Genomic DNA, 11,997 nt, shown 5'->3' with positions numbered 1-11,997 from the left:
TTTCTCCTGAGTTTTGCTTTTGCATTAATCCTGCCTTTCTGATCTTCTATGGATGATTATTCCGAGAAGTACTTTTTTCTCCCTCGTATTATTGCTCATTTTATGTACTGTCTACCGTTTGGTTGAAAGTTGATACCCAATTGTTGCTGTTATTATGTGCCATCCAGTGGGAATCAAATCCAGTGGGAATCAGCTCCTGGATGACTCTCCAGAGGATTTTCAGAGGCAATAAATCACATGGGAGGAGACTACCCAGTATTCTCCCACCAGAGCAGCTGGTGGATTTGAACCACACTCCTTAGGGTTGCCAGTGCAGATTCTTATCACTAGGCCACCAGAGCTCCCCAGAGAGAAGTTCAATTTTAGATCTGAAAGTTGTTTGAGACTATAATCTCAGCAATTCCATCAGTCTCTAGCTAGCTGATAAGTCTTATCTTTTTGATGACTTTGTTCTTCAGTTCCTTCAGCTTAAGAAATGCTAAGCGAAGCTGGCCCTTTTGATTTTCTGACTCTAGTTCTTTGTTAAAATTTTGTTGTAATACTTTGCCTTGTCTTCCTGAGCTGCCCTTTGAAATCTTCTGATCAACTCTTGAACATCCCTATTTCTTCCTTTTGTTTTGGCTCCTTGGCATTATAGTGTAATATTCAGGGTCCCTTCTGACATCCTTCTTGATCTCTTCTTCTTCCTCTGTCTTGTAATAACCTTTTGCTTTCTTCATGGATGATATTCTTGATATCTTCCCACCACTCACCTGGTCATCATTCATTAGTGTTCAAGGCCTCAAATCTGTCTTGAGATGGTATTTAAATTCTGATGGAATAGACTCAAGGTCAAATTTTGCTTCCTGTAAACTGAATATATAATGTTGTAAGTGACAAGACACTATTCATGTGGACTTTTAAAAAATGTATTTCTTTTTAATTTTTTCTACTAGTTTATTTACAAAATTCAAATCAAATTTGAACAAATTCTTTCAACTTCCCTCACACACACCCCCATCATATTGTACAACCCACGTGGACTTCGTGAAAAAGAATGTAGCATCAGAATTGGAGGACGACTCATTAACAGCCTATTTTATGCAAACAACACCATCTTGCTCCCTAAACCAAGGAGGCCTTCAAGCATTTGCTTCAGAAAGTCAAGGACAGCAACTTTCAGTATGGATTGCATCTCAACATCAAGAAAACAGAGATTCTCACCATCAGGCCAATTGGCAGCATCATGGTAAACGGAGAAAAGATTGAGATTGTTAACAATTTTATCTTGTTCCAATCCACAACCAACACTCTTGGCACTAGCAGTTAGGAAATCAAAAGACAGGTTGTTTTAGGAAAGACTGTAGTCAGGAAACTCTCCAGAGTGCTAAAGAGCAACAAAGATGGTCTAGAAACTAAGGTGTGCCTGGTCCAGGCCATGATCTTCTCATGCTATACATTTAAGAGCTGGATGATGTCTAAAGATCACAGAAAAAGAATCAATGCCTTTGCATTTTCGTGCTGAAGAAGAGTATTGAATATACCATGGACTGGCAAAGAGAAAAAAACAGGTCTGTCCTTGAGAGAGTGAAACCAGATTGCTCCTTGGAGGCAAGGATTTTAAAACCCCATTTCACATACTTTGGGCATGTTGACAGGAGGAACCAGATCTTAGAGAAAGACATCATGCTTAGAAAGCAAGAAGGTCAGCCCAGGAGAGGAAGACCGTGGATGAGCTGGATTGACACAGGGACTGTGGGAATGGGGCAAGTGTATCAGAGAGATGTATGGGGTTGGCACCACATAGGGTTAAGTTCATAACTATTTTTTATAGAGTCACTATGAGTCAATGTTGACTCAACAGCACACAACAAGAATAGGAGCATAATTAAGTGTCTTAGAATTCCCATTCTTCTCAATGTAAGCTATAATTTATGATCCAATCAAATGTGTTTACATGGTCAATAAAATATAAGTAAACATGTGCCCAGGACTCTCTACTTTCCTCCAGGATTCATTTGACATCAGCAATGATACCCCTGGTGCCATGGCCTCTTCTGAATTAATCTTGAATTTCTAAAAGTTCCCTGTCAATGTATATTTCTAGCTATTTTTTCAAAACCTTCAGCAAGACATTGTCAGGGAACAAACATATTCATCCAAATGAACATGGATATGCATTTATCTACTCAGTCACCATTCTTATTTCTATGGGACTACTAGATCATAAATACTTCTTTTTCCAAAAGTTTAAAACTACATCATTCCATTTTCACAGTGGTTGCACCATTTTCCAGTGCCACAAGTAGTCTATCTATGCAAGTTCTAATCTCTTTACACTTTAACCAACATTTGTTGGCTTTGAAGTGATTTTTCTCTTGCAATTTTTGCTGGGGTGAGATGATAGCACATTGGTGTTTTGATGTGCATCTATTTCTTCCCATTCCTCCCAAAAGATGATCCAATAGAATGTGAAAATTACTGAGCAATATCATTAATATCACATGCAAGTAAAATACTGCTGAAGATTATTTTAAAAAAACAGTATATAGATAGGGAACTGCAAGAGGTTCAAGTTGGGTTTAGAAAAGGCTGTAGCACCAGTAATATCATTGCTAATGTCAAATAGATCCTGGCTGAATGCAGATAATACTAGAAGACTGTCTATTTGTGTTTTATTGACTATGCAAAGGCATTTGACTATTTAGCTAACAACAAATTATAACTAATGTTGAAAAGAACAGGGATCTCTGAATACTTGATAATTTTCCTATAAATCCATGCCCAAAGTTCTTGTCCAAACAGAGTGGTGAACACTATGTGGTCCAAAATCAAGAAAGGCATGTGCTAAGGCTCTAGCTGTTCTCTATACCTATTCAATCTGTATGCTGAGCAAATAATTTAAGAATCTGAACTTTGTGACAGAGCAATGTGCCATCAAGATCAGAGGAAGACTCATTAACAAGCTACATCATGCAGATGATACAGCCTCTTTTGCTGAAAGACGACTTGAAACAGTTCCATTAGAAGATCAAAGATTACAGCCTTCTGTATGGATTGTATCTTATCATCAAAAAGCTTTACCACTAGGCTGATAGACAGTTATAATTACAGATGAAGAAAAATTTGAAATTGTCAATAATATCATCTTACTTGCATCCACAATCAACAAACACCCTTGATGCCAACAGTCAAGAAAGCAAAAGATGTGTTATATTGGGAAGTCTCCCATTAAGGACCTCTCCAAAACACTAAGGAAAAATGATGTCCTAAGGTGTCCTTATTTCAGAATATGGTCCTTCCAATCATTTGCTATGCATCTGAGAATTGGATAGTTAGTAAGTATGACAGGAAAAGAATTAATGTCTTTGAGTTGTGATGTTGGAGAAGAGTGCTGAATATACAATGGATTGCAAAAAGAGAACCAAAAGATATTACGTCTTCAAGAAAGTGCAGCCAAAGAGAGTGTTCCTTGGAGGCAAGGGTTATTTATGAAGCTTCATTTCACACACTTTCAGCATTTTGTTAATAGGAGCTATTCCTTGGAAAGGGATAACACATTTGGAAAGGTGAAAGGTCAGTGAAAGACAGGAAGATCCTCAATGAGATAGAGTGACAGTGATTGCAGCAATGGGCTCAAGTATGTCAGAGATGATGAATATGACACAGGATAGGACAGGGTTCAGATCCATGTTCATAGGGTCACTTAGGGTTATACTTTACTCAACGACAGCTAATAACAACAATGGCTAATGATCATAAGTATTGCATTACTTGTTGGTCATATAGCACTCCCTTTTTTGACAGTTTGAATGTCTTCTTTGGTGAAATGCCTGTTTGGATTTTCTGCTCCTTTTTAAATTGGATTGCTTGTCTTTTTGTTAAGTAGTATTTTTGCTTTGTAACTTAAGATATGACTTTTAAATGAAATGTCATCTAAAACACTTAGCTGTTGGACAGTATACTCCAGAAATGTGTGCAAAACAATAATATTTTTCTCTTCTTAGGCAACTTTTATTGAATTGGGGTTGTAAGTTGCAGAATATAATGTTGTTTGCCAAATTCGGTCATCTTTTTTTTTTTAAATGTCATACAGGGTGTGGTGTCTTTAGAGAATTAAAAATAATTGTACTGTTGCCCTTAACACTCTGAAACTGAGAGCAGACTTTTCTAAAGAAAAAAAAAATTGTAGCTCCTGTTGTTTTTCTCCTTTACTTTCCCAAAAATGGTAAAAATAATGTACCCCCAGGGAAATTCTTACTCTTAGTAGATAGGGCCTTGGGTTTCCTCACTCTTAGAAAAAGAGTCATATTTTTATATTTCTTTAGCCAGTTTTGGGGGTTTTCTTCTTTCTTGGAATGTTTATGTTCTTAACATTGTAAACTCATCATTAGAAATAAATTTTTGGTAAGGACTGCTTTAATCCTCCCCTGTCCCTTTAGACATGAAAACACAATTTAGAAAGAACACAAATGAAGTACTAAAATCTCTACAGATATAGGCAGTAGTAGCACAGTTGCTTAAAAATTTCAGTTGTCTGCTGAATCTAGTTTGTTCTTGTTATTCTTTTATTAACCCCTGGTTGTTGGGAAGCACTTAAATGTTTAAGTTTCTGTTTTTCTGTAATTAAATCAAGGAAAGCCAATCCTACAAGGATGGAATCGTTCTTAGAAAACCAAATTCTCTGTAAAATGGAATTCTAAATTTATTTTATCTTCCCCTCATTTTCCAGGCATTTAATAAAACATTTTTTAAAAAAAATCTTAACTTTTTATTATATCACTTTTTTAAATTTTTTTTCTATATTTTATTAATTTTCATAAACATTTACAGAGATTTTGGGTTTCCATTCATTCATTGTTGTACTATTCTCTCTACCCTCCTCCCAGTTTGTTCTTGTCCAAATGCCACAGTGCTTGTCAAAGCCAGTTCTGATTAATCTTCTTTGTCAGTGTGTCCTTTGCCATTCCCTATCACTCCTCCCTGAGAGAGACTTCACCCTGAGTCATAAGGAAAAGGGGATGGCATATTCTCTTAGCTACTTCCTGCTGAAAAGGGACGCTGTGGGTTTCAGGGTGAAGATCTTCTCTCACTACTCTAAAGGGCCCCTTTGGCAGTAGGAAACACATAGACTATTATGGAGATTGATTTTGGAGTTTAGATGCACTCTTATTGATTGTGCTTGGCCGTACATGTTCATATCCTTGAAGATGTATCATGGGGGTGTTGCAACCTAGAAGACACAAATTTGACTAACAAGTTATAAGTACATGAGTCCAAAAATTATGGAAAAGTAAAAGAAAAGATTCTTTCATTGTTTTACAAACCCTCCCCCAGGTCCCCTCCACCATGTAGCCCTCGCTCTAGTCTCCTGTGATGACAGAAATACCTAGTTATATATCTCTTTTAAACAGTTTTCTCCCTCCTCTGTTTCAGTGCAGTATACATTATTGAACCCATCTTACTCAGTCTCTTCCCAACCCCAAGGACAGTCCCATTCTACAACAGTGGCATCATGTAATATTTGTCCTTTTGTGACTGGGATATTTCACTCAGCATAATGTTCTCCAGAGTCAACCATTTTGAATAATATTGCATGAGTTCCTTGTTTTTTAATGCAGCATAGTATTCCATTGTGCGAATATACCACAGCTTCTCTAGCCATTCGTTTGTTGATGGGCACTTAGGTTGTTTCCAACTCCTTGCTATTGTGAACAAAGCTGCAATAAACATGGGTGTGCATATATCTGCTTGGATGTCAGCTATGGTCTCTTCAGGGTATATTCCCAGTAGTGGAATTGCTGGGTCAAATGGTATCTCTATTTGCAACTTTTTGAGAAAGCGCCATACTGCTTTCCACAGGGGTTGCACCATTTTACACTCCCACCAACAGTGAATCAGGGTTCCAGTTTCTCCACAACCTCGCCAGCATTTGTTGCTTGCTGTTCTGTTAAATTTAAATTTTTTAAGTTTTTTTAGTTTATACTGATTTCTTTACAAAATTTGAATACATTGTTTTTCCCACAAGACCTTTCCCATTTCCTTCACCACCTTCAAACATCAAATTGTGCGACCCTATGATTAATCCATCCCCTCCCCATCCTCACCCCTCTGCTTCCACCCCCTCCCCTTGCATCCTTATACTCATTCTACAATAATGGTTTTAAACAGTATTTGTCTTTATGGGACTGAGTTAGTTCACTCAGCATAATACTCTCCAGTCCCTCCCAAGTTAGATAGTAATTTACAAAATCATTGTTCCTGCATGCTGCATAATATTCCTTTGTATGAATGCACCACAACTTCTCAATCTACTCGTTGTGGTCGGACATCTCGGCTGTTTCAATATTCTTGCAGTGGTAAATAATGCTTCTACGAACATTGGTATACAAGTCTCCATGTGAGCCTCAGTTCTCATTTTCTTGAGATATATTCCAAGCAGTAGAATAGCTGGATCATAAGGACTTTTTTTCAGTAAGAAATTGCTGCAAAAACTCTTTTAAGAATACAGAGATACCAACAAAGAAATACTAATTTCAGAATATAGATATGGAGATTAGCTGATCCATACAACAGTAATACGAGATACGGAGATTAATAGCTCTATAAAGTATGATAATGAGATATGGAGATTAGCTAATCCATATGAAGATGAGATATAGAGATTTCTTGATCCCTATAATATGAATATGATATATGGAGACTAGTTGATTTCAGTTTTGTCTTCATTAGTTTACAAAGATCATTCTTCAACAATTCATTCACAAATCACTTCCCTGGAAACCCATTTCTAAGACCTCTTCTTAAAGAGTCCATGTTCCTCATCATTTTCACATAACAAAAAGAATTAAATGACGTTACTGTTGTAATATCAACATTGCGAGGATGTGTGTATGTGTATTTCAAGTAAGTTAGTAAGAGCAGAAATTAAAATACAGAACGGTCCCCATTCTGGACTTTTGGAGAGAGAGAAATAAAGGGGTTCCAGGGTTTCGTCCAGGAACCACCAAGGGCTCATACTTTTTCTTTCAAAGCTCTGGAAGAAAAGCATTTTCCCAGGCAAAGCTCAGAAGCCCTCCCGGGGTATGATCACTGAGCCAGGTCGGCTCGGGTACCACCGGGCCGGGACCTCCTAGTGCCCTGGGCGCAGCCCCTGCAGCTGGGGTGCGGGAGCAACCGCGGGTCCCGGGGTGCCGCCCTCGCGGAAGGGAGGAGGCGGCCTGGCCTGGGAGCCGCCCCTCCCGCTGCCCGAGAACAAACGGCATATTCAGCCTGGGCCTGCGGCTGCCAGAGCGACTCCTCCGGGGAAATGAAGCGTTGAGTCAGACGGCACCGGAGTCGCCCTTAAAAGCGCCCCCACCCTGCGTGGCGCGCACACTCTCGGCTACCTGGGCTGCCCCTGGGCCCGTCGTGCGCACGCGGAGTGACGGCTCGAACCGCCGACACAGCGTCCATGCCGGCGTGAACCGGGCTTCAGCCGGCCAGCCCCGTGCGCACCGCCGTGCGCGCCTCTGTGGGCGCCGCCGGGGCGCAGGCACCGAACACCCAGCCCGGCCATGAGGGGCACGAGCGCCCGGGCCCCGCTCTGCCTGCTGCTGGCCGCCGCCCAGCTCGCGCTGCCGCAGCCCCCGGAGAGGTAAGGCGACCCCCGCCCCGGGTTCTCCCCTTCTGCGTGCGCTCCCTTCCGCTGCTTTCTCCTTCCCGCCGGGGAGGCGCCCGGTGACCCTAGTAGACCTTGCCCCCGTTTCCCACCCCCCAACCCCGCCCGCGCTCCTCCCGGGGTCCCAGCACCGCGCCTGCCCGGCTTTCCAAACCCAGTGGCCCTGCACTCACCGGGCCACCACGTGGCGCGAGCTTAATTTGACTCGCTTCTCTGGTCCCCGAATGCTTATGAGGGCGGGGAAAGGATTGGGGCTCGACTACGTGAACTCCGATTTACTTCTGTTTGCGACTACCTGCCTGGCATGCTTTGCCCAGGGACCCAAAGCCGACGGGAGAAGTGAGTTGCAAGGTCCCCAGGGAGCAGCTCTGGGGAAGTTAAGTCTTGCAAGCTGCAGGACAAGTCCAGTACCTGGACTATAGGGAACCCGCCCCGGGCCAGCTCGTGGGTCTCCTTCCCCCCTCCCCCCGCCTCCTTTGCAGTCAACCACATTTTTCAGGGGAAAGCTCTGCTGGTGACACACAATTTTCGGAAATGGGCAGAAAAGCAGGCATCATGTCAAAGCTGAGAATTTGAAACTTTTCCTAAACTGTGTGTCTGATACAGCACAGTTCTAAGTGTCACCCCTCCTAACGCAGGTTAAATGGATCGAGTTAGCAGTATTCCTATAAGGCTTTATTTATGTTTGACTTTGTGTGTGTGTAACATTACACGTAGGTTCACCATGAGTCCGAACTGACTGTACAAAGCTTTACAGTTGAAAGCAAAGCAATTAAAATCTATATCTATCTATATCTTTACTGTTGAGTGTGTGCCCAGCATTTATTACACATGGGGTTGCCATGAGTCTTATTTGACTGGATGAGGACTTGGCTTTGTCACTGCGTGTGCCCATACATGGACTTCTCAGAAAACAAAACAGGTTCATCCTTTAGAGGGAGAAACAAGCCTCTTCCTTGGAGGCAGTATTCTGAAGCTTCGTCTGACATACTTTGGGCATGTTGCAAGGAGGAACCAGTCCTTGTATATAGATGTCCTGCTAGGAAGGATGATGGGACAGCTCGAGAGAGGAAGATTCTTGATGAGATGGATTGATTCAGTGACTGGGGTAATGGAGGTAGGTGTGTCAGAGGCAGTAAGATTGGCACAGGCTAGAGAAGGGTCGCTATGAGCTGCAGGCGACTTGACAGTACATAACAACAACAGCAACATACTTGTTATTGTTGTTGTGCATATTGAGTCTGAACTCCGGCAGGTTTTCAGAGGCAGTTAATTGCACAGAAGGGCATTGCTCATCCTTCTCCCATGAAGCAGCTGGTGGCCTCAAACTGCATGCCTTTGGGATTGCAGTGCAGCTTCTTGCCACTAGCATATACACATGCATGTACCCATATGTATACATATACATGCTGTTGTTACATTCCATCAGTCACAAGAGACTCATAGCGACCCTGTGTACAACAGGTCTGAACCCTGCTCTATCCCAAGCCCACCTTGTCTCTCATCTACCTCCATACCTATGCATATACATATATATGTACATATACATAGGGACCTATAATGATAAGAAACTGCACTGCAATCCCAAAGGCAGGCAGTTCGAATCCAACAGCTGCTCTGCGGGAGAGGAATGGGCAGTCTCCTCCTGTGATATTAACTGCCTCTGAAAACCCATCGGAGAGTAAGCTACGGGTTGGTTCCAATGGAATGGAAGCAACTCGAGTGGCATAGCGTGTAACCAGTCGGGCTGTTAAAGGTCCCTGGTTGAATCCCCAGTCTTCCATGGGTGAAGGATGGGCAACCTCCTGTATAAATATACACCCTTGAAAATCCAATAACAGACATGATTTTGTGTTACTATGATAGTGTCTGATGGACTGAATATATCATGCGGCTATAAATTAAATATTCTGAGAGCTAGCAAGCAGCAGACATTTGTTAATCGACATGAACTTTCTAAAGTCTCCCCTGCACTGGGCACCTAACAACAACAAAATTGACATTCCATTGGGTTACAGTTTCAGATCCTTTGCATCTCTTCTTTTTTCCAGACCTGTTTTCACATGTGGCGGCATTTTCACTGGCGAGTCTGGCTTCATTGGCAGCGAAGGCTTTCCTGGAGTGTACCCTCCAAACAGCAGATGCACTTGGAAAATCACAGTAAGCATTTTTGTAAAAGGTGTTCTCCTGGAAGAGAGTCCTGGAACCAGTAGAGAGCGTTTTCCCCTCTGGTGTCAGGATTTGGGTTTAGGGCAAATGCTTGAAATAATGAAACCTTGTTGGCGTGCCCTCAACTATTTGGGGGATCGTTACTGATAGAACTTGCCACGTCCTACATCAGTGACTAGAAAACATATCTAAGATAGAACTTGAAGGAATAAATTCTTAAAACAGATGTGTTTCTACTCAGCGTGACCCGGTTGAGTTTTCATGGATTAATTAAGACTATTTTCAAAAAGTCAAAGCCCTATTATAATGACCTCTAGAGCCTGTGTCTTGCAGAAAAATCTCCCGCAGGGGGAAAAAAATAATTCTCACAGACTACCTCTGGGTTGGAATCCCCCCTACAGACCATCTAAACTAAAAGCTGAGCCAGAAACCCACCTCCAGTTCATGGAGAGCCTCCTTGGGTCTCCAGGGCCCTAAATGTCAACAGGTGGGGCTTGCCTGCCTTTCTTCTTCAGAGGTGCTGGTGGAACCCCCGGCCCTGTCCTTTTGTATAACAGTGCAGCACCAGTTAGCGAGACCACCAGTTAGCAAATAAAAAGATCCTAAATTAAGCAAGCACCAGTTGCAAAGCTAGTGTTGTTGATATCAGTTATGCAGAGTCAAGATAAGACCTGAGAATGGAGATAGCCAGCTGAAAGCAAAAAAAAAAAACCCCCAAAAACCAAAAAAAAAACTAACAAAAAAACCCACTCAGAATTTAGATTCACAACCCCCCCCCCAAATTTAGAGTCAGCTAGACTGAGTCATTTTTCTAGTCAGTGGGGCAGAAAACATCTGGCTTTATTTTTTTTTTATATGTATAATTTCTGGGAAGTTGGTAATTGAACATATTGGTCTGTGGAGATCTGTGTTCAGTTAGTGTGCCACTCCCTGATTTTTACTTTAAACAATAGCTACCATTTCATTGTTGTTGTTGCGAACCATAGAGTCAGAACCTACTCATAGCTGACCCTGCAGTAAGTTTTCAGAGGCAGCGAATCACATGGGAGGAGATAGTCCATCTTTCTCCAGCGACGCAACTAATGGATTCCAACTGCATACCTTTGCGTTGACAGTACAATTTCTTACCACAAAGCCACCTTGCTTGCTGAAAATGAAGACTTGAAATGCTTGCTACCAAAGATCAAAGACTCCAGCCTTCAATGTGGATTGTATATCAACATCAAGAAGACAGCTGAACCAGTAAGCAAAATTATGATAGATGGAGAAAAGATTGATGTTGTCAACGATTTCATCTTACTTGCATCTGTAATCAACACTTGTGGTACCAGCAATCAGGAGATCAGGAGACATTGAACTGGGCAAGTCTGCTGTCAGGGACTTCTCCAAAACACTGAAGAGCAGTGATAACAGTTTGAAGACTAAGATGTGCCTGATTCAGGCCATGATCTTTTCCATTATTAGCTATGCATCTGAGAACTAGACAATGAATAAGGAAGACAGAAGAAGAATTGATGCCTTTAAGTTGCAGTACTGAAGACTAGTACTGATTATCCTATGGACTGCCAAAAGAACATATATATTTAGAGCCAGCCAGAATGCTTCCTAGAAGTAAGAATGACAAAGCTTCATCTCAGGTACTTTGGATATGTTTCTAGGAGAGGCTATTTCTTGGAGAGAACAAAAGAGAGGAAGACCCTCAACAAGGTGAATTGACACAGTGACTATAATAATGGGTTCCAATCTATCAGAGATCGTGAAAATACCGCAGGATAGGACAGAGTTCAGGTCTGTTGTTCATAGGATTACTAGGAGTCGTTTTTAACTTGATGGCACCTAACATCAACAACCATTTCATTAATGGTGCACTTACTGTGTAACCGGAAGCACCAAACAGTTATCATCCGACGAGTTGGTACAGATTCCATGACGGTATTGTAGCGTTGAGAGCAAAATAATACCTTGTGAAAGCAGCTCTATTCAGAATTTGACTTGGCCTTCATATAGAGGTATAGTTGGCCAAGTGCAAGGAGCTCAACTTTTGTTTCTAGCAGCTGTGCACACTGGAGGGAAGCCTAGACCCTCCGACGACTCTTGAGGAGGTAAATAGGAATTGTTATTAAAAATTGGCTTTCTAGATAAAAAGTCAGGTTGCATAGTGGAATGTACTTGGGGTGGTGCGAGGGGTG

General features: G+C 41.8%; 1 protein-coding gene across 1 annotated transcript in view; it reads left to right on the top strand.

The window, feature by feature from the left end:
* The first annotated feature begins 7,510 nt into the window (after positions 1–7,510).
* PCOLCE2 (procollagen C-endopeptidase enhancer 2) overlaps positions 7,511–11,997 on the top strand; it is a 99,059-nt gene continuing 94,572 nt past the window's right edge. Inside the window, exons 1-2 of the mRNA XM_006895109.1 lie at positions 7,511–7,615; positions 9,691–9,799. Of these exons, the coding sequence (XP_006895171.1) occupies positions 7,536–7,615; positions 9,691–9,799 (189 nt within the window). The 5' untranslated portion in view covers positions 7,511–7,535. The remainder of the gene's footprint in view (positions 7,616–9,690; positions 9,800–11,997) is intronic.

Source organism: Elephantulus edwardii, unplaced genomic scaffold (genome assembly GCF_000299155.1).
Source record: "Elephantulus edwardii isolate Elephantulus edwardi_28Jun2011 unplaced genomic scaffold, EleEdw1.0 scaffold00158, whole genome shotgun sequence".
NCBI classification, from domain to species: Eukaryota; Metazoa; Chordata; class Mammalia; order Macroscelidea; family Macroscelididae; genus Elephantulus; species Elephantulus edwardii.
Note: the sequence above shows the minus strand (reverse complement) of the source record. Positions and strands in the feature narration are given on the sequence as shown.